At 38.3% G+C, this 22,380-nt stretch overlaps 3 protein-coding genes across 8 annotated transcripts; 1 reads left to right on the top strand and 2 right to left on the bottom strand.

Moving 5' to 3' along the window:
• Positions 1 to 1,144: 1,144 nt before the first annotated feature.
• Positions 1,145 to 17,749, bottom strand: LOC122523875 (LIM/homeobox protein Lhx5). Of its 4 annotated transcripts, none has more exons than XM_043645816.1 (8): positions 15,660 to 17,749; positions 12,160 to 12,352; positions 4,829 to 5,061; positions 3,493 to 3,717; positions 2,475 to 2,716; positions 1,978 to 2,257; positions 1,574 to 1,762; positions 1,145 to 1,357 (listed from the first exon to the last, which is right to left on the bottom strand). In XM_043645816.1, exons 2-8 carry the CDS (start codon positions 12,330 to 12,332, stop codon positions 1,242 to 1,244), a joined length of 1,458 nt encoding a protein of 485 aa, XP_043501751.1. In that variant the 5' UTR covers positions 12,333 to 12,352; positions 15,660 to 17,749; the 3' UTR covers positions 1,145 to 1,241. The 4 variants fall into 4 exon arrangements, with proteins under 4 accessions (XP_043501751.1, XP_043501753.1, XP_043501754.1 ...); XM_043645818.1 differs by having other exon boundaries at positions 1,574 to 1,741; XM_043645819.1 differs by having other exon boundaries at positions 3,493 to 3,696.
• Positions 17,750 to 18,075: 326 nt separating this feature from the next.
• LOC122523879 (mitochondrial fission process protein 1) lies at positions 18,076 to 20,092 on the bottom strand. Of its 2 annotated transcripts, XM_043645825.1 has the most exons (5): positions 20,004 to 20,092; positions 19,308 to 19,376; positions 18,991 to 19,150; positions 18,700 to 18,827; positions 18,076 to 18,624 (listed from the first exon to the last, which is right to left on the bottom strand). In XM_043645825.1, exons 3-5 carry the CDS (start codon positions 19,046 to 19,048, stop codon positions 18,307 to 18,309), a joined length of 504 nt encoding a protein of 167 aa, XP_043501760.1. In that variant the 5' UTR covers positions 19,049 to 19,150; positions 19,308 to 19,376; positions 20,004 to 20,092; the 3' UTR covers positions 18,076 to 18,306. The 2 variants fall into 2 exon arrangements, with proteins under 2 accessions (XP_043501760.1, XP_043501761.1); XM_043645826.1 differs by lacking the exons at positions 19,308 to 19,376; positions 20,004 to 20,092 and adding an exon at positions 19,223 to 19,241.
• On the top strand, positions 19,650 to 21,316 carry LOC122523877 (N-acetylglucosaminyl-phosphatidylinositol de-N-acetylase). Of its 2 annotated transcripts, none has more exons than XM_043645821.1 (5): positions 19,650 to 20,223; positions 20,377 to 20,458; positions 20,541 to 20,731; positions 20,809 to 20,939; positions 21,101 to 21,316. In XM_043645821.1, the coding sequence occupies exons 1-5, from the start codon at positions 19,896 to 19,898 to the stop codon at positions 21,254 to 21,256; spliced, it is 888 nt and encodes a 295-aa protein (XP_043501756.1). In that variant the 5' UTR covers positions 19,650 to 19,895; the 3' UTR covers positions 21,257 to 21,316. The 2 variants fall into 2 exon arrangements, with proteins under 2 accessions (XP_043501756.1, XP_043501755.1); XM_043645820.1 differs by having other exon boundaries at positions 20,535 to 20,731.
• The last annotated feature ends 1,064 nt before the right edge of the window (positions 21,317 to 22,380 follow it).

Here is a 22,380-nt window from a genome sequence, read left to right as displayed (position 1 = left end):
AATCATTACGCATTGCGCGCGGCGGTCTGTTCTTCGTGTTTGCTTCCTTCCATTTTGTTTCTTAAATGTTTTTTTTTTGTTTTTATATATATACGTCGCATCTCTCTCTCTCTCTCCCTCTCTCTTCTCTCGCTTTTCAAAACGTTGCCTTTACAATACATATATATCTAATATTTCTTTATAAAGAAATCATCATCAACTCTCTCACTCTCTCTCTCTCTCTCTCTCTCTCTCTCTCTCTCTCTCTCTCGTAACTAATTTTATTATTATTATTTTCATATTTTTACTTTCTCTTTTTTTTATTTCTATCCTTCACATTCGAATTTATTTCTTTTTTTATAATCCGCTCGCATGCGAAAGACAATGTTATTTACATCGAACGCCGCCTTAACAATTACAGATTACACGTTCCTATTTATATTTATAATTGTAATAATTAATTAGTACAACGCGTGTGTGTGTGTATGTGTGGGTTTAGATGTATCCATTCGTGTGTAGTATGCGTGTACGTGTACTTTTGTGAGATAGCGAACGTGTGTCCCGCGAAACGTATACGTCTCGAGTGTATACAACAGCGGATATCTACAAGGTGTCTCGCAAAATAACCTTCGAAATTAATCAACAAAGATGGTACAATATTACACGATAGAGGATCTTCAATATTTTATACACAATAATATATAATAATAATAGTATTAAAATATAATTAATAGGAAATAATTCATATAAAATTAATATTAAAAATTTTAATAAAAATTAATAATAATATAATAGTAATATAATAAAATAGTAACATCGACGTCGTCGCGTCGACTGCTATAATAATAATACTATAGATATAATTAATAAAAAAGTTTGAAGCGACAAAAGAAGAAACATTTTTCGTTTAAATAAGTCGTCGCTTTTCTTTATAATAATAATAATAATAATAATAATAATGGTCTTCCGTTATCAATAATATTCTTTTTTTTTTATACAGAACACGAGTAGCACACGCGAAAAGTCGTCGAGTTTATCCTTGCGTTTCTTTCATTTTTAATCGCGCGAATTCGCGCGTTGAAATATTGCCGACCAATCGTTTACGAAACTTTGAAAAATGTTCAATTTTTGTCTTACCTGTTCGATCGTTAATTATTATTATTTCTCTTAGTTTGGAGGGAAACGAGAATGACGCGTTTTTTGTTTCATGTGTGTGTGTATGTGTGAGTGCGTGTAAGTGTATGTTGTAATTAAAACTCGTACTACCAGGCTAGACCTTCGCTCTGCATCTGGTGAGGCTCGAGGAACCCACCCCCACCACCACCACCGCCTGGTCCTCCACCGTTTCCTCCTCCACTAGGATTACCCTGCGCTCCACCTGCGAACATCGTTTCAACCATCATCGTCGTTACGAATTAATATTATTTTGTTTTATAAGGAAGATTGCGAATCGACGAACCGATGGAGGGAGGGAGGGAGGGAAAACAAAAGATCTGGCAAATTTCTTTCGTATAGGCGCGAAAGTAAAGGCAAAGCAAAGGAATTGAATAAAAGAAAGGATTACTCTCGTAGATGTTGAGAATGAAAATCTGACCTGAAGGTGCTAGGAACTCTCCGGGGCTGCCACCAGTGGGTGCAGGAGGCCCCTGCCCAGGGGGCCCTGTGAGAAATTCCGGAGGACCACCTCCCGCACCCGGAGGTGGGTACTCCCCTGTCACCGCCACTGCTGCTGCCATACCCGCTAAACTGGCTGGGTCTAGACCTGTCAAGAACAGATTACGTACTGCTCAGAGAAGATCGTATCCGCCCGGCCATCTCCGAAACCGGCTGCTTCTTTCAACTTTTTTCTTTTCTTTTTTTTTTTATCATACTAATCCCAATAAATAAAATGATCATCATTGCGCGCCTTGGCAAACCAACTAAATTCAACTCTATCCATTTCATTGGGAAATCATTGAACAAATAATTGAGACTTTGACGGAAATGTCTTCGACTTACCAGGATTACCTGGTCCAGCGAAAGGTGGTCCATGCGGATGAGGCGGAGGATGAGCACCGAAAAATTCCGGATGAAACGTAACAGGACTACCATAACCAAATTCAAACTTATCACCGAAATACGCGAAACTAGGCGGTGGACCGTCCTCTCCTCCGAGAGCTGGATTTAAATTCAATGGGAAACCTCGGATCTTTCTCGAGCCAGCATAATATGGACTTCTACCTATCGACGTTAATTGCTTCAACCTTCTTTCTTTGCTCCTTTTGTTTTGAAACCAGACCTGAACATTCAAAAATAATCTCTCTCTTTCTCTCTCTCTCTTTCTCCGTCCCGTTGTCTATCCCATATTTAACACTGGAACAACCGCAGTCTTCGAATAAATCGGATTCATTGATCGCGTCATCGATTATTATTAGTTATTCATTTTTAATGGGAAAATAATGATAATTTGGTTGTTCCAGCATTCGCTCTATTGGGGAAAAAAAAGTGGTAACAACCTGTATGACTCTCATGGGTAATCCAGTTTCCTTAGCCAATTGTTCTCTGATATGCCTGGTAGGTTTAGGTGTAGAAGAGAAAGCGTTCTTCAATATCTCCAATTGTTTAGCTTTGATGGTAGTTCTGGGACCTCGTCTTTTGGATCCCGCACCACCATCCCCGCTTCCACCACCAGCACCACCATCGGGACTCTTGTTTTCCGTTTGACTGTCTCTCGTTTCTGGGTCACCATCTAGGGAACCTTTTAAACGGAAGCACTGCTATGAGATAACCATTGGATCATCTTTTCTTTTGGAAGGAAAGTGTACCATCCAAAACGTATCTATAGGTATGGGGCTGGCTTCTAAGGACAATCCCTTTCGAAAACCCCATTGGATTATGGTGAATGCTACGAAACTGAAAGCCATACCCACTCTATAAGCTGTTACTATGTTAGTATACACAGAAGAATCTCTCTCTCTCTCTCTCTCTCTCTCTCTCTCTCTCACTGACACACTCGTTTTATAATCTATATATACCATGGTAAAGGTCTTAACCACGGGACAAAGAAAATGTTTGGACAGTGTCGCTACGATCGAGTATGGTTACCCCTTAAAAGCACCCTCTACTTCTTCTTTTTCTTTCATACTCGTAGAGTTTTATGTCTGCGTGCGTGCGTGCGTGCGTGCGTGCGTGTTGCTCGTTTTCTCATTGTCGCGTTCACGATGAAAGCAACGCTTTGCGAATAATGGTCGGAAGACCTGCGCGCGAGCTTTTGTAAGCTCGTGAAAGACGTAAGCATCGAGCCACCCTTGAACGTCCTTCGAAATTGGGGTGACAATGCTATAGAATCTTTTCTAGGCTATTTTTTTGCTCCCTTTTTCGATTGAGATGTTAATCGATCGGAATAGAAATAAGAATGAGTTGCAGGTATCGGAAATAAGCCAAGTGTGATAGTTCATTTTTTGCTAGCCCCGCTTTGCTCTCGTATAACAAGGAAACTTCTTGTTTTACGATTATATACGAAATATAACTCACCTTGATCCTCGGAGTCCTCTTGTTTGCAAGGATCAGCCCCGAGCTGTAGATCCCCGGTGTGTCCGACACTTTGGTCACCTGGTCCGCCAGGACCCATATTGTGCGAACCGAGATGAGTACCACCGACACCCCCGTGATGATGATGGTGCGCACTACCGTCCTCGTCCTCGTCTTCCGATCCGGAACCCATCAGAGAGTCTCCCCCTGCCGACAGGTTGGACGATTCTGTCGTGAACGATTCGAATCGCATTATTGTTATCAATCCTATTCAAATCTATCCTCCTCTTTTTTTTCTTCTTTTTCTTTGGTCTACAAAAATGGCTGACATTTAATCGAGCATAGATTCGATATTGCCGATTCATTTAAAGATCGTTACTTGATACCGATGAAAAGAAATCAGAGTGTAACATTTACCATTTGATTTTATTCACCGAACAAAATCTAATTGACAAATCTGCCAAAAGCAACACGCCAAACTCGACTTAACGCGGAAAAAAGTCTCTCTCTCTTTGCCTTCCTATTTCGAACAAAACAGAACGGAACGGAACGGAACGGAACGGAATGGAAAAAAGTGGAAAATCCAAGCGCAAAAGTCGAGAGACAGAGAGTTATTTTTTTAAAGGGGGTCAACGGGGGGTTTGGAGAAAGGGGTCACAGTTCAACGCGCCCAACACTAGGGATTTTACGGAGTCAGGATCGTTCTCTCTCTTTCTCTCTCGCTCTCTTTTCGAACATGTAGATGAGAAGAAAGGGAGAGGGGAAGGGTAGTTGAAAGCCAGGGTTTCAGCCCTGTGTCAGCGGCAAGCTGTGAAAACACGATGCGTGTATGAGACTCGATGCGGTATGTGAGAGAGAGAGGGAGTTAACGGTGGGGGCGAGGGGGTTAGGGCCGTCTCGGTTTCACGAGGAGCTGCTCGTTCTCGTACATATAAGCCGTGAAACGAAAACCGAAAGGTCGTTAAGCAGGGGCAGCCTTTTGTCGCTTCGATGCCGACACCGAAACCGCAAACTTGTCTTTTTTTCTCTCTCTCTCTCTCTCTCTCTCTCTCTATTTCTTGAGAGAAATACAAAGGGGTACAACAGAGGAGGCGCCGTGGGTCGAGGGAAAGATTTTGACGGGGGCTCACGGATGTCTGACGTTCGATTTCTCTTACTTTTATTACGCATAACTGGAAGACGCGTTTTACTAATGATTTTGGATACTCGCTAAGACGTAATCGAAATTCAAAGATATATCGGTTAAGCGTCCGCCATTGTTTGATACCAATGAACGATATTATTATTATTATATAGGGTGTTCGTAAGAAGGGAGACTAACCGAGAATGAAAAACTTACCGTGATGACCGTGCACGTGATGAGTGTCTGGGATCGATTTGCCAGACATGTAGTCTTGCTTGCAAACGAATTTGTTGTCGTCCAGAATGTAGAGTTCCTCTCCAGTGCTCATCTTCTTTCGACAGACCACGCAGGTGAAGCAATTCAGGTGGAAAACCTTGTCCCTTGCCTTCCTCACTAGATCCTGCGGTCCGATACCTTGAAGACATCCGCCGCATTTCGTTCCGTATCGTCTACGAGAAAAAAGACAAAAAAAAAAACGAACGAACAGAGTCAATTAAAAGTCCAAATTATTCGAGTTACTCTTCGATGGTATTATCATATACGTTTTTTTATTATCGTAGTACATCTGTTTCGATCACAAGCGAATTTGATTGATCTTCTACAATCGTGAGAAATGAACAACGAAATAGACAGAGTTATTCATCCTTGAAATGATTCATCGATCATAACCGATCGCACCTGTCTCGATCGGATAAATTTGCTCGATCTTTACAACGGTGGAAAATGACGGAGAAAATTGAAAAGTTATGTCATCGTTGGAAGGATTCTTAGTTCGTACTTATACGTATTTGGTATTCGCGATTGGTACACCTGTCTCGATCGGACTCGATCGGTAAAAAGTAATTTTTACGAACAAAACGATATTCATCCTTCGAGTGTACACCTGTTTTAATGAAGCGAATTGAAGCCATCGTCGGAAGGATAAAAAAAACTAATCGAAAAATCATCCTTTCATAGCGATTACACTCCAGCTGTCTGAAAAAATGCTGAAAAACAATCTCGAAGCGTGTCTCTATTCATCTATCAAATATAAGCCGATAAAAAGAAGCCCTAATCGCATGGCAAACGTCTCAATAAAATAATCGCATCCTATCGATCCGAATAAAGGTAATAATTATATCGATCGTTGCAATAAAACGCAACACCCGTTCGAAATGTTGAACGGTGTTTGCTCTTCGACGTATCGTTTGACAAGAGTAATAATTATCCCCCAGCCCGTAGAACAAAAAGATCGGCCAAAGAAAATCGAAGGAAGGAATACATCGCGTGATAGCTCCAAGGCAACCGAAGATCACCGTTAATCTAAAACCTAATGAATATAATATCGACACACTTCTCCATGGCAAAGTTCTCGAGGCACTACACGCTTCTCTCTCTCTCTCTCTCTCTCTCTCTCTCATCCGCAATAAATGAAATACGTCCGAATGATTACACGATATCCAAAGCTCTACTGTATAATCAAAATAACGCAACGCAACAATTTTTTTCTAAACTATTCATCAAGCTGTCCAATATCATTAACGCCTGAAAAAATGAAACAATCGAAAGAGTTGGTAAAAACCAGAAGCACAACCGGAAGATTGCCCGCCGCCGAATGATAGTCGTTAAATCTTTTTCTTTGTTTTTTTCTTTTTCTTTTTTTCTTACTTTCTCGCCACCCCCTTTACATTCAACCCCTTGAGCGATAATCGTTTCTTTTATTTTGTTAAACAAATAAGAGAGCACTCTGCACGTTAAAGTTAATAACAGGAATTATTGAATTAATAACAGAGCAATTAGAGGCGCGCAGTGTTAACTCGCGTAGACGAAATTCTTGGTCCGGAGTTATTTTATTTGTTGATTTTCTACCTCGAAATCATGCCTGGAGGCATCGGCACCGACCTTTCTCTTCGTTCTCGTCGAAGGAAAAAGAAGGAAACGGGAGGCTGGCCCGTAAAAAAATCATTAATAGAAAGGCTTACGCGAGCGGGCTCTTAGAGAGAGATGGAAGTTACCCTTAAAGTGAAGAAACGTAAAGAGAAGCACGGACACTGGAATTCTCGGATGTAGTCGAGAGAAATATAGGACAGGCGGGTCCGAGTGGTTTGAAGGAAGAAAGAAGGAAAAAAAAGGGGGTGGGACTGTTCGACGATTTGCCACGGTCCCAAAAGGTACCGAGGAAGATAGAAGAAGGGAACGTTTCCGAATCGTTGACCAGTTATCGATATTATTTCTATGGAAATAGTTTATTTGGGGTAAGCAAATTCTTCGATTCGTCTTTTTTCAAGCATCGATTTCAATTATTACGCGAGGCGAACGAGCGCGTATTTATTTCATTATTCGCAATTTATCTAACGTAAATGAAAATCATGAAAAAATTAAAATATCTCGCGCGTCATTTAACCGAATAAAAAATTCATATCGCTCGTATTTCTCTACGATACGAAGAACGCGATATTAACGTACGAATCGCATTAAATCGATGATCGAAAATCCTGTTAAAAAATATGATATTTTTTTCAACAAGATCGTACATTCGAAATTAGATATTATTTCGAAAGAGTCGAACAGTTAGACGTAGATCGTACACGTGACGCGAAGGTAGAACCAAACGACAGATAGAAATTTATGTTCCGTCGGCTAGCTTAGAACCTTTTCGTTAATCCTTTCCTTCTCACTTTCCGCTCTCCAGTCCTAGGGTTCATCTCGAGTATATAGTAACGAGTAAACGGGTATAGGGTTGACCAAAAGTTTCCAACTGGCCTCTCGACCGCTATTCAAAGAAATCATTTCTTCTTTTCTCAACTATTCGGGCTAACCAGTTTGCGCGGATTTCCAAACTACAAGCCTGGCTCGTCAAATTCTAAGTCTAACTGCGAACCTAACGAATAACTGCTGTTTTAAATGCCCCTACTACTACCGAGAAACACCGAAACACCTCTTTGTTCCAATTTCTGGTCTCCTTGAGAGAGAGAGAGAGAGAGAGATGGAACGAAATCCAATTATTATTATCATCTCGTCGTCATCGTCGGCACGTATTCGAGCTCATTCGAGTAGGAAGGTCAAGGTCTCGATACTAATTTGTTATAACTTCTTCTTTGTAGGTTTTTTACGAATCTTTTGTTCGCAACAATATTGCCGCGCACCGAACGGATCGCACGCACCATCAAAAATGTACGGAGACGAATAAATAAACGAGTTCTCTATGAAAAAAAAAAAAAGAAGAAAAAGAAAAAGCTGCGATAGATATGAAATGGCCTTCTTCCAAAAACGATGAAAAACGCGAATAGCGTTGGAAGGGTTAAAACTTTCGAGTTTGATCATTGAAATCCTTCCAGTTGGTTGCCAATCGAATCGAGAAATGAATGCGAGGGCAAGACGGAGAAAGAGACTCGTAGCAAAGCTTCGAATTTGTTCAAGATTATATCCCCGATGTTATTGAGGATCCTCGAACGTGCTCGAACGATCAACTTGACGCGCCGAGGGAAGCTCTTCGAGTGTTTGAACGCTTAATTTTCCTAGGATACCGATGCGAGAGCAACCGGTGCCCCGGCGCCTCTCTCTCTCTCTCTCTTTGTTTGATGCCATCGAATGGTACGAACGAGGGTCGATATAATGCAATTTCGTATATAGATTGGTACGCACACTCGCGCATATGATCGTATTTCGAAAATCACGCGTTTACCTACTCTTGTCCCGAAAAAGTTTACTAGAAAATTGATTTCGATTCGAAAAACATTTGTTTAAAAAAAAAAAAAGGGATAAGATAATGAAAAAAATCAATGAGAATTAATCTTAAAATTGGTCGAGAACGCGTTTTCGGTGTCTCCCTCTCTCTTTGTCTCTCTTTTTCTTATATTTCCTTCATTAATTTAGCAGCAGGTAGGTAGGTAGGTAGGTGGGTAGGTAGGTGGGTAGGTAGGTAGGTATACGAATCGTAGTCGAATAAAATTGATGATAGGCCTAATAAATAAATTACAATGAAGAAATCCATCACAATTAATCGTCCACATGGTCCACTCGGTGGTTCTCGTACATTTAATACATTTGTTCTTCTCTCACTCTATTTCTCTGGTGCATTTTCCTTCGTCACTGTTGCGGCACGTATGACGCAAGAAAGCAGCGCCTGGCAAAAACGTCCTCTTCTTCGACGCATCTCGATGGACCTTCCTAGAAAGGAAACAACATATCGACTCCTCTCTCACTCTTAGCAACCGTGGCGGCCTCGTCACGCCCAACAAACTTCTCCTACGGCTCGAAGCGGGCGTCACGGCGCATTTATAATGTTTCCACGTTCGAGTTTCGACGGGCATGGGGCTCCTCTCGAGATGATGAAGATGAAGAAGCGAACGAGAGGGAGAGAGAGAGAGAGAGAGAGAGAGAGCGAGAGAGAACGATGCCCAGTAACACGCTGCCGAAGACTACATTGGGAAAACAAGGACAATAGACTTCGACTACTTCTCAGATACCAGAAAAGCTTGTTCTTCGAGCTTTGCTATTATTCGTCTTCTTCTGCTATAACCGAGTCGAAGAATCCTCGACTATTTCTTATCGCGTTGTTTTGTCGGGCGTAAGGAAAAAACTTTGGCCGCAAATTTGACGATATCAATCGGCCATTTTTACGGTCCGCGATCGGCCGGCGATCTTATCTCGCGCGATACCAGAGAACTTCGACGCGAAAACACGATCGATAATAAACAGCGAACGAGAAGGAGCGGTGGTAGCGGGAATGATTTTATTTACGGAGGGGTTCGCGGGGTGGAACAAGTAACGGTAGAAAAGATCGCGCGTAAACCGCGAAGAAGGTAAGATAATTGACGCAACGTTGCTCGTACGATAATGTTTTCATCGAGAATTTCGGGAGCAACCTGGACCATATTTTATGGTAATAATTTAGAGCGGATATACGCGCGCAAGAGAGAGGAGGAGGAGGAGGAGGAGGAGGAGGGCATCGACCGCGGCGCGCCAGCGTTACTAGCGCGCGGGACCAAAACGGGGACACATCATCGGTCCTTTTGATCTTTTGGACCCTTTTGGGACCCCACCGGCCATTATCGACCTTTAAGGACCTTGCTGCGACTCGTAGAGCCGGTTACCATAACCACCGCGCGTACCGTTTCCCCTGGACCTCCCGGAGGTGTTACGGAATGAAACAGATGCAGGGAGGATGATTACGATAGAGGCTGCAGTCATTACGCGTCTTCATTTATATGCAGATCGCTCTTATTTACTCGAAGAAAGTGCAGCTATTGTGTTACAAATCCCTATACGGTAAAACTATTTTTGGATATGCCGTCGTATTAACCCTCGTAAAAAAATGAATTTTATGTATATTTATTATATAAAATATATCCGCGACAGCTTTTATTTGATCCACTCAGCGAAGTATGATTTAAAGTTATTCGTTGGAATGTATGTAGATCCGAGGAACGACTAAGTAAACAAGATAAATCATTTACGCGATGAAACGGCGAGCAACGTTTTAAAAGAAGAGAGAAGAGAGACCGCACACGCACGACCGATGCTAATGCATGCGAGGATTAACGAATATAAGCACTTCTGCGTTTCTCTCTCCTATCTTAAAATATAGTCGCTAATGTAGATACGTATTGTATATTAATTTAACACGTTTCTATAATACGCGCGTTATATAGAGGCACGTTATTAATAACGTTTTAAGACAGACAGACGTTTCGTCTTATTTATCAAACCATTGTCCAGAGCATTTCTATCGGGGCAAATAATTCTTTCGAAAAATGTCGATAGATATATATATATATATATATAAAATATTTGATATAAAGATTAAGGATCGAAGACGATGCGATCCGGAGAGCGGATAGAAGAAATTCGAAAAGGAATACACGGATCTGAACGCTGCCGGGTGCGCGCTCGTCTTCTCTCGAGCAGCTAATGAATTTTTCATAGGGATAAAATGCAAAGTAAGTCGTAAAGTACACACAACACGTTCGTTATACGCTCGTTCGTATAAGTATCAAAGGGTCTCCCTCCCACACTGCGCGCTCCATCTATACGGTCCTTAGCCACAAAGGGGATCGTTCATCGCTTCCAGAAGTCAAGAAAGAAGAAACTTTCGTCGCAAATTTAGCAACAAAAAGGAAACTCTTCTAAATGCGCATTTATCGTTCTTACGAAAATGATAATGGAAGCGCGAAAAAAAAAGGAAATATTCCCGCCGCGCGCCTGGCTCGCGGGTATTCTAAACGTAGCGCAACGCGATGAGTTTAACCGAACGCGACGGTAATCGGCCGTAAAAGTATCGAAGCTCGGTACTCCTCCTCCTCCTCCTCCTCCTCCCCCGAGGAGAGGAGGCCCCTTCGACAAGAAAGTAAACCGTCGTTTTTCGTCGTTACCTCTGAGAGTCCGCGTTTAAGCGGGTCAATCGCTTCGTTACGTGTCAACAATTAATTAAAGTCAATCGCAGGTAAGTTTTTCCTAGAGAGCGATTTCTGTTACCGAACTCTTTCGTTCTTTCCTACAAAAAACTCTCGGATGCTGGCGAGGACTTGCACTGATTGTGAGAGAGAGAGAGAGAGAGAGAGATCCGGCCTTGCGTTCACGCTTTAAACCAATTTCTTCGGCAAATGTCAAGGCCTCTCTCGCTTCTTTGGATTCTTCTTTGCTCGCTCGCTCGCTCGCTCGCTCTCCCTCCCTCCCTCCCTCTCCTTCTATCTCTAATTTCTTTTCTTAGGATCATTATCGATCTATCGAGTTTTTCTTCGCAAAATGGGTTACGTAAGAATGGAATATGTAACGAGTCGAAGCTGAAAATGGCGTCGTCAAGAAGAATCGATGAAAACCGGTAAAAAAAGAAAAAAAGCGCGAACCGACGGGACGGGGCAGCGCATCGTATCGCGTAACCGCGCATATGTAAATCGGGGAGCATAATGAAATACATGGGTACATACCACGTATAGAGGTTTAAACTGCGAGAGACGTTATCGCGAAAGCTTATCCTAGAGATAATGGTCGAATTTTGTAGCGACTACGCAGAGACGATTGCGCTAGGAATAAAAATAGTCGGTAGCGGTTGAACGAACTCGTAATAAATAAAACCTAGACCCCCGCTAGAGTGTAACTCTATTGTAATTTGGATTCGAATGTTAATTGCGTTGCAAAGTCGAGCGAAATGGCGCCCGCGATTGGCCAAGCGAGCGATGCGAGAAAATGTCAAGGATTCTCCTTCCTGTTCGTCGCGAGAGAGGAGGCCTTTTTCTCGATGCGAACTGCCACGAACGGTGTTGTCTCGTAGACATAAAAAGGGAGCCACGAATACCGATCGTTCCTTGCGGTTCGTGCCAGGATCGCCGGCAAAAAGGTGAGAGGCGTGGAAGAGAGAGAACAAAAAGAAAACCGAGAGAAGAAGCATCCTCGAGTCTTTCTTTCTTTCTTCTTACCTGGTGCACGCGTAAATACTACGATAAAAAGGATATTTCGATTCATTCCTTAATTGCAAATATTTCTTGCGATAGGGTGGTAATATCGGAGGTAGGTAGACGCGATAAGCAAATGTTTGCTTTCTCCGTAAGATAAATAAAAAGTCTTACTTGAAAAAGTCTTCCCTGCAGAAAAGTTTTGCTTCCCTGGAGTAACACTTGTCCTGTAACGCCGATCCGCAATCGAAACAGCGAACACACTGGGCATGCCATACTCGATCCAAAACGTTGAGCATGTACTGATCCAGTATCGGTTTCTCGCATCCTGCACATGACAGGAGCATCGCCAAACCTCGTCTTCCTGCTTCTCAAAAGAAAATGAACGCCTTTAATAAACGATCGGAGGATGATTATTATTCGTACGAATATTGGCCCTACTGCTACGCTCTTTCTTTCCATCTTACCGTTAACGATTTATTTTCGTTAAATCGAATTCGGTTATCGTTCGTTCGTTCGTTCGTTCGTTCCTACGATGCCTGGATGGACCCGGCAATTTCCAAATCGTTTATTTATTCCATCGATAAATATTGGAGGAAAAACAAATTCTACGAATATCAAACGATATATATTTATACGTATATATTTTATATAGATATCCTTTCCCATTTCAAGTGAATGAACGGCGACAAACAAATAACCCTTTCAAACGGACGGCTCGCTTTCTATATAATGAATGCATTTTATCTATGTATTTAGCACGAGGAATTATCGATTAGTTTCAAACATTAATTCCGTTCGCGTTCGGATTATATGCCAAAGCGAGATCTATATGTAAACTTTATGATACATTTTATAATCGATTATGTTTACGATCGGAGAAATGTTACCTCTCGTTTCCAATTTTGATAGTTACTCTTTCTTCGGTCTACAAAATTGACTAGAAAATAAAGAAAAACGAAAAATAACGAACGAACGTGCTCGTTCCAAATATTAAATCTATGTTTGTTTAGTAATGAAATTAATAAAATACCACCTGTTGATCGATATCCTACGCTTTTTTCTAAACTTATGATTAAATCAATTAATTACTCGATAAATATCAATTAAATGTATTAGTTATTCAAATTCTATTATTGAATAATTCTTATGAAATTATTAGAATATTACATTGACTAGATCTCGTAATAGAGACTTTTAAGAAGGGGAAAAAAAAAAACGTTTAAATCACTTATAATCGTCAACATTGTCATTACGCTGTTTATTAATTATTAACTTCCTTTATAGAGTTAGATGTTGGAATTAGATTAATTAGATCTCTATGATAGAGAGACGGTATAATATATAAAAGAAAAGGAAAAAGAAAAATGTATTAAATCACCTTAATCGCTTAAAGTTACCAACACCGGAAAGAAATTATTCGAAAAGAGTAAACGCTTGGTCGTAACGCTATAATTACCATGATTCTAATCTAATCACGACCATAAAAAGCATGTGTCTTTGTAGTCACGTGTTATAACATGATCCTTGATAAAAAGAAAACAAAAGAAAAGGGAAAAATAAGGAAAAGAAAGGAAAGGAAATTATTTAGAAAGAGAGATCGAATAAATCGGCAAATCCGTTCATTTCTAATACCGATCGTTGGCCAATTTTTCATTTTTTACCGGATATTTTTTCCAACGATACTTATTTATCGTTACGATTAACGCGAACGAACGATTGTTTAGAAAGAAAGAAAAAGAGAGACGGGGGAAGGAATACATTTTTGCTTGTCTTTTTTTTTCGCGGTAATTTTGTGGTCTAAAATTTGAGTTTGATTTTGGAGAACCAATAATTACTATTCATTGTTAATTAACATTCGAGGAACGAGATTGCCCTTTTACGTTTTCCCTCTTTCACCGTACTCTCTCTCCTCTCTTTTCCCGTTTTGCTTTGATCGCCATCGCTAAACCCTCCGGTGGGTTTTCTCTTTCTCTCTCCGTCTCTCCCTCCGTCTCTCCCTCCGTCCCTCTCTCCATTTCTCTGTCTGTCCTTTTTTCGTGGTTTCCACCAATGGGCGGAGTCCCTCTCCCCTGAAAAGGTTTGTCAACCTAGCAACCCTCCTCCCACCCTTAAGATCTGACCTTGCGCATCTCATCCCTCGTGAGAGGTCTCGATTGGAACGGAGAAAATGAGGGAAAAAAAGAAAGGACACTCGAAAGATTTGACTCGACGTTACGTCGAGACGACATTTTTCTTTAAGCGTTTCTTTCAGACGCCAACAATTTCATCTTTCCTCATTTTCATCTCTGACCTTATGGCAACTTTTTTCTACCTATCGATTTTACAAACGTAATATTTCTAATTCAATTTTCTAGACACCTCGCGCGCGAAATCGATACTCTTACCACCTACTGTATCTTTTTACCGAGTTGTACCACCTTGAGATTTAACAAAGCTTTCGATAGGGCGTAAAAACGTTCCTTGCGATTACTAAAGGATACAACTGATTATACTAAAAAATGATTACAACTTTCAAAACTAAATGAATGATATCAAAAATACAAGAAGAAAAATACAAATATTCGGATCTATTTGATGAAGAAAATTCGGTAAGAAAAATAACAAAATAAAAAGCTATAAAAAGGTAATCAAATTGCCACGTTAAATCCCTTCTAAACATAATAACTCGCAGTCATTAACTTAACCATTACGACCAACATCGATAAAAGTCTAATTGTAAATGTCTAAAACGCGTCGAGACGAGATAAAAGAAAGAAAAGTCGATATATGTAGGAACGCATTATCGACTAAAAAAATAGAACTCGCACCTTCGTCCCTAGGAAAAAAAAAAAAAACCCCTATTCTCCTGGAGTCTCTTCCTATTCGTTTGATAGGAGAGGGATGAGAAAAAGAAATATTAGAAGGGAGTGGAATCATCTAAATCAGATTAGAATTAGGATTAGGTACACGGCTCGAACTCGCTTCCTGCCGCAAAACGGATTCGTTAATCTGATTTTGTCCAATCGACGATCGCCATTTTTTTCTTTCTCTTCCTCTACCCCCACAAAAAGAAAACAAATGGCGACAACATCATCGCGTATTTCTTTTTCTATGCACAACTCTGATAGCACGTTTAAATCATGCCAACCTCTCGCGTCGTTGGTTACTCCGAGATTGAAAAGTTTTCGATAATTATATTCATTTGTTGTAATTGTTGATCGTAATTGTTGTTCTTGATAAAAATGTCTATTTCTTGATTTATTTTTATTCGATATTTCAAAGGATTTAAGCGAAGACCGTCGTGTTATTCGACCGTGGCCGACGGAAACTTTTTCTCGGTGAAAAATCATGCGAAAGATAAAAAGAATTGCATACGAGTTATACTATATGTATATTATATATCGCTATTGAATAATAACAAAGACAAATATTATTTATACCACGCAAATGATAGAGACGAAGTTCTTGAACGATTAATAGAAAGAAAAAATTCGAATTTCGTCCGAAATTGAAAGAATAAGATCTCGTTGGAGATGACGAAGGAAAAATAAGAAAGGAACGCGGGGGAAGGGTTGCGCCTGAATTTCTGAGAGAAATAATAGGAAGAAAAGGGTCAAAAAAAAGAAAGGGATTTGGTCTGAATCGATAGATCGAATATAGGACGAAAAAAGAATAAGGGGGTTGCGTCTTACCTATGCTACAAGCTTGGGTGACGGAAAGGCGCGTGCAGCAAGAGCCGCCGAGCCTTATCCGGGGGGTACCAACCCCCCCGGGTCCCCCTGCCAGCCCACCGCCACCGCCACCGGCGCTCCCGTAGCCCTCCACCTCCCCAGCCGCGACAGCGGCCACCGCTCCCTCGACAGGCCCACCACCACCTCCACCACCGACACCACCACCACCACCACCACCAGCAGGCCCACCTTCCACGGGCCCGTACCGGCCGAACGGTCCCGAGGGCCCCAGTGCACCCACTTTTACTGCGGTAAAATCCCAACGAGCGTTAAATCGCACTCTCACACTATTGCCCACCCCCGCGGCCGTGACTTTTTTTATTCTTCTTCTTCTTCTTCTTCTTCTTCTTCTTCCTCTCTTTCTCTACTCTCTCTCTCTCGTATGCGATAATATACTTCGAGTTTCTTATTCCTCGATCTTCACTAAACACGAAAATTCTTTTTTCGATTATTCACCGAATAAATCACAATCTCGCGCTTACGTTGAATTTTCACGTTGAATGTTTCTCTTTCCTTCTTCTTCTTCTTCTTCTTCCTCTTCCTCCTCTTCCTCCTCGTCCTCCTCCTCGTCCTCCTCCTCCTCCTCGTCCTCCCCCTCCTCCTCCCCCTCCTCTTCTTCTTCTACTTTCTCCGGTCGACGATTTAGCAAACGACGACGAGGCATAACAAGGCTCGCACTATGATCTTGTCCACGACAAGAAAGACGAAACCAATTTACCGACGATCATGGCGACGAGAAGGACGAGTTCCGGCCGATAGTCGACCGTATCAACAATACCCTCGAGCATATCAGAATAATCCTCGTTAAGAAAAGATGAAATAATTATCCTTGATACCACCCTTATTCAAAATCGTACCATCCAACACATTGACGCGTGAAAAATTCAAATATCGAATGAAAAATCGTACGCATTTATCGGCTCGTTCAACGCTGCTACAGTATTATATTATTATTTCGATAATAATATTAATATAAAAAAGGATAATAAGTGAAAACAATAATGAGATTATCTAAAGATAAAAAGAAGGACCGCCGGAGGACCGGACCGAAGGTGTTTCGGAGCGCGTCGCGTCGCGTCTAGACGGCGGCGCCTAGCCCGAGCACGCTCGCAACTTCGCTCGAGTTCGCCAGCAAACTGGCGCTGCACCTGCGCCGCCGTTCGCTGTTCGCCCATCCCCACTCTTCTCGCTCACTCCTATCCCCCGTGACCACGCCTAGGAGCAGCCAATGGACACACCCCCTCGGCTCCCGCGCTCCTCCACTAACCAAAGTCGGTGGTACTCGATTGGTTCGGTTGCTCGGTAAGAGGCGTATCAGTATTTCGAGCGCCGCCAGGCATGGCCGTGGAATGGCCGTACCTGAACGACGCGACGCCGCGACGGAGGCGTCCCTCCTTTCATTTCTCCCTACCTTTTTTCAACCGAAACAAACAAAAGAGAAAGAGAGAGTGACAGAGAGAAAGAGCTAAAAACAAAACAAAAGTATCCGCCGAATTCGCGTTTCGTCGATTCTTTTTTCCCTCTTGTTTCTTCTTTTTATTTTATAATTCTTTTCCTACTTATGTTCCTCTCTCTACATTTTTCCAGAAAAAATCCACGACTTTTCTTTCTTCATCTAGTTCCACACAGCTTTCGAAATCCCTCCCTTTCAACTTTGTTATCTTAAAAAAGTTATAAAAGCACGAAACGTCACGATTTGATTTGATTTTATTCTATTTCTCTTTCTCTCTCTTTCTTTCTTTTTTTTATCTCGCGGCACGCGATCGGACAAAGAGACGGACGCGTGCACGCGGCTAGTCCCTTTCGCGCCATGCTCCGAGACCTTATCGCGTCGCGACGCACCAAGACGCACCTCCCCTTTCCCCCACTCTCCGCCCCATCATCGATCGATCTTTACAAAGATAGGGGGAGGGAAAGATTATTCGAAATCACCGTTCGATTTTACCAACTTTCATCAAAATCGATAATATATGCACTTATTTTTCTTTTCATCTTTTTATCGACTACCTTTTTATTTATTTACCGTACAAAATATTCATTCAAGATAAACATTTAGAAATAATGATGTACGACCGATCAATTCAAATATATAAATGATCTATATTTTTTCTTTTTTTTAACTGACACGATGATTCTAACACCGATGAAAGGAAAAAAAAATAGTCACGAGAGGAATAGGGGTAGACAACAAAAATATATATGTCACCCTGCATATGACAGCCAATTCGTCCATTCACGTCGTATTCGTTCAAAACGAAAATGAAATAACAAATCAAAATGTTACAATTCAATAATCCTTACTCCTTATAACTGTGATCACAATTATAATAAACTTTTATCGTGGAATCGTAAAAAGGAGAAATTACGAATCTATTCGTAAACGTTACAATAATCAATACGTTTTATTGCGCATTAAAGCACAAACTTTAGCAAAGTAATAAAATACTAAATGTATTTGAATTACGTTTCATCGATTTGAGAGTACAATAATTTACAAATGCACTTATAGCTGTTTGCATTTTTCTATGCAAAAGGCAATAAAAATATAAATTAATTATTGTACTCAAATATTAAAGTGCACTTTTAGGAAATCACAGCGTTTTCTTCTTTATTTTTTATCTTCAAATTTGTTACTTTCTAATTTGGAATAATGACCAATCCATTTTCTATAAGTAACATTCATTGTTTCTTCTACGGCATAATCTATAGGATGGATTATAAATGGTATAGATACTAAACCAATGATCGTTGGAATCCAAGAATTCTTTAAACCTAAGCTCGATGTTCTTTTTTGTGCATATTGTACTAGCATACAAATTCTGTTAATTGTAAAGCCTGGGATTACAACGGATGCAAATGATTGCCATAGTAAAGTGTCCGTCGTAGACAATACAACGCGCTTCATCTTCTGCGGACTCTGATCGATCTGTAAATAAAATGATAACGAATATAGACAGATATTTGTATGTACCTCATCTTTAATAACAGATAATTACTTTACCTTATACACGCGATATCCTTTATCCATGGTATCGGCTAAAACATAACCAGAAGAAATAATATAACTTAACCATACGATAGACTTTGGAATCAAGTGTCGAAATGCTTCTCCAACTTCATTAGCGTAACCTGTAAGATAATAATACGAAATATGTAATGCATTAAATAAGATTGATTTTATTTACAAGACGCAAGCTTCTGAAATCACAGTTGCAATTTAAACTGTAGAAAGAAAATTAAAATGATCAATGAAAATTGAGGTGACAGTAATTAACAACTTGATTAATATTACCCAAATATCTTACAGGAGTATCACGATACAGATCGATCTTTTCACTTTTATCAATCATCCTAGAGTTTGAATATTTGCCAAAGCTTTCTAATATATCCTATTTACATAACCTTTGCTACCTAATCTCTTCGAGGATTCTTATGAAAACCGTTACAGCATTCTGCAAAAGATATATATATATATATATATATAATAAAATAAATGCATTAATAATAACGACATAAGTTTCTACTTATTTATAATGTTTGAAATAATAATAATTTTATTTAATTTATCTTCAAAAACAAATGTTTAAGAAATAATAGCACAAACTTAACAGTAGGGTATAATAATACAGCCCCATCTGCAATACTCTGATAGGCTCGTTCGTTCTACTACAGCACCATCTAAAACAAAAGATAAAAATACAATTAATGTTTAAAGTGGTGGTATCCTTGTTATGAAAAATATTTAAATCCCTACTTCGTTCGCGTATAAAAGATTACACAATGTTCACATTTCCAAATTATTTATATTAAAAATTAGTGAATCTCACTTAAAGTGCGATATCATTTATTTCTGTCATTCTAAATCTTTAATATTAATGTGAAAATGATATAGTTTATATAAAACAATTTTATACAAGTAAACAAAGAATAAATTTGTATTCGAGATGAACATTGACCAAAGAAAGAAATTCGTTATTAATTATCGTAAAAAAATGATTAGAAGTCATTTATATAAAAGTCAAAGTCTTATACACAACGTTGATTGTAGTTATAAGAATTACCAATAACATAACCTTCATATTTCTTCCAAATGATTTATATTTTAATTTTCTATATTAAACGTTAATCTTTATATTTATATATATATATATATATATATGTATATATTTATATATTCGCAAATCATCATACGTAAATATGTGGATTTTAGAAATATTAGATATTCATTTCATAAACTTGTATTTGAAGAATCAAGTTAAAGAATTAGTCTACTGGTGGAGTCATTACATAAGAGAAATTTCTTACCAATTGCTAATAGCTTTTCTTGCCTATATTTGCGTTTGTATATTTTTCTATGTAATCTTAAAAAGAGTTAATCATGCTGCATGGCAACTACCTGGCCCTCCTCATAGAATATTGTTGGTTACCGCGCATCCCGATGACGAAGTTATGTTTTTTGGACCCATAATATATTGGGTCACTCAATCAAAGATCAGCAATTTATATCTACTGTGTTTCTCCTCTGGTATATATATACATATATATATATATGAATATATTCATGTAAGAATATATATATATGAATATATTCATAGTTTATATGCAATGATTTAACTAAAACATTTGTAGAAATTATTAAAAATCAAATGTCCATTGATGTTTATAAGTCTCATTATAGGAGGAGATAAACGGAGGAAAAAAGAATTATGGAACTGTGCAAAATTACTAGGTATACCTGAAGCAAATGTAACTATTATAATGTGAGTAATTGTACTTCTTGATACGTTCCATCTAAATTTGATCTACGTTTATGGAATCAACTAAATTCATTTACAGGAGCAGTGAATTACCAGACAGTCAATTTATACAATGGCCAGTCGATGTTTTAGCTGAAAGTATATTACATTATATAGAGAGCTATAAAATAAATGCTGTTATTACTTTTGATAAACATGGTGTAAGCAAGCATAAAAATCATATTTCTCTCTATTTTGCAATTGCTGCATTATGCATTGAAAAAAAAGTGCCATCCTGTTAGTATCGTTAGTATTTAACTATGATTAATTTAACAAACATGAATCGCATAACGAGTAGTACAAATGAATTACAGATTGCAAGTTATATGTGTTGGAATCTGTGAACATTATTAGAAAATATGTACAGCTCTTAGATTTACCAATCAGTTTACTTTCTGCATCTTACTGGTATTTACTTACATATGAACAGAGAAAAAATATAACTGTAAGTTCGAATATATTCAAAATCTTTCTAACATATAAATGTAACAAATTCCCCTCCCTGTTTTTTTTCTTTTTTTTTTTTTTTTTTTTTTTTTTTTCAAATTGAAAACAAATATTCTCTAATCGCATCTCTTATCGAAATATATTTTTCTCATTTTATAGAGCGCCATGAAAGCACACCAGTCTCAATATGTTTGGTTCAGAAAGCTATATATGATTTTTTCACGATATACATTCATTAATACACTGCAAGAAGTCAATGCGCTAGATCTTGAATTGGATTTTCAATTTGACGATGAATACGTTCAATCTAACTAAACCTGTACAAAATGAAAGTAATTATAATCGTAAATAAAAAAATGAATTTGTTTATACCAATGGTCATTCGAAAAATATAATTACCAAATATTCTTATGCATTGCATTAAACTTCATTATTATATTTCTTCTGTTTTATTTATTTTTTTCTTTTTCTTTTGTTTCTAATACATTGTAATTATACAAGTGCTTTTAAATTGTATATAAAGTATCCAAAACGAAATTAGTTTAATATAATTTCATTTACCAAATCAATGTGCATCTCTTTCTCTATATTATATGCTCAAAAGGTAACAATAAAAAATTAATTTTGTACTGAATATGAAATACATATAATCAGTCTGTTAGTTAGATCATTGCTGCGCATAATACATATGTATTAATAAGTCGAGTAGGCAAAGAAATATCATCAGTCAGACTTTGAATACCTATGTATATTATTCAAAAATCGTCTTTCTCTTTTAACATTAACGTGCAATAAATATGTATTATTTATTTTTGTTAATGATTTTTAATCTTTCTTCCAATAATTTGGCACACCAAAATTTTCTTTATAATAAACTATATTGTCTTTTCATTATTAATTATTAGGGAAATTGTGCTTTGTATCGACTAATATACTAATATATGATTATTATAGAGGCAATATATATATATATATAGATATAGATATAGAATTATTATTAGATAATTAGATATATATATAGAATTATTTATCTATAAAATATACTATTTTCTACAATTTTTTATGATCGTAATATATATGAATTTGCTAAAAAATTTTAATAATATATATATATATATATATATATATATATATATATATAATCATTTTAATTTAATGAACACACAAATGATAACGAGTAAAAAAAAGAAAAAAGTATCTAAATAAAACAGTGACTTGCAATAATTCATAACATAATAAAAAATATGACATATATAATTTAGGGATATGTCTATTCATTTTTTTATGCATTTTGTGCATATCTCTTTAAATCTAAATAATATTGTCCGTTTTTTTTATATCACTTGTAGATTATTTCTCTCCAAAAAGACACGTTGCATCTTTTATATATAGATTAAAATTTATATAGATTAAAAAAATAAAAATAAAAAAATTAAAAT

Source organism: Polistes fuscatus, unplaced genomic scaffold (genome assembly GCF_010416935.1).
Source record: "Polistes fuscatus isolate 324 unplaced genomic scaffold, CU_Pfus_HIC Scaffold7, whole genome shotgun sequence".
Taxonomy (NCBI): Eukaryota; Metazoa; Arthropoda; class Insecta; order Hymenoptera; family Vespidae; genus Polistes; species Polistes fuscatus.
This window is presented reverse-complemented; position numbering and strand designations above follow the sequence as displayed.

Coding starts and splice junctions, on each gene's coding strand:
- LOC122523875 (XM_043645816.1), bottom strand. CDS start 12,332: ATGCTCCTGTCATGTGCAGGATGCGAGAAACCGATACTGGATCAGTAC. Junction 5,062..12,159: donor TGCAGGGAAGACTTTTTCAA/GTAAGACTTTTT, acceptor TTTTTCTCGTAG/ACGATACGGAACGAAATGCG. Junction 1,763..1,977: donor CGCTGGACCAGGTAATCCTG/GTAAGTCGAAGA, acceptor TTCTCTGAGCAG/TACGTAATCTGTTCTTGACA.
- LOC122523877 (XM_043645820.1), top strand. CDS start 19,896: ATGTGGATTTTAGAAATATTAGATATTCATTTCATAAACTTGTATTTG. Junction 20,224..20,376: donor TCTACTGTGTTTCTCCTCTG/GTATATATATAC, acceptor GTCTCATTATAG/GAGGAGATAAACGGAGGAAA. Junction 20,459..20,534: donor GCAAATGTAACTATTATAAT/GTGAGTAATTGT, acceptor ATTCATTTACAG/GAGCAGTGAATTACCAGACA.
- LOC122523879 (XM_043645825.1), bottom strand. CDS start 19,048: ATGATTGATAAAAGTGAAAAGATCGATCTGTATCGTGATACTCCTGTA. Junction 18,828..18,990: donor TACTCCTGTAAGATATTTGG/GTAATATTAATC, acceptor ATTATCTTACAG/GTTACGCTAATGAAGTTGGA. Junction 18,625..18,699: donor AAGGATATCGCGTGTATAAG/GTAAAGTAATTA, acceptor TTTTATTTACAG/ATCGATCAGAGTCCGCAGAA.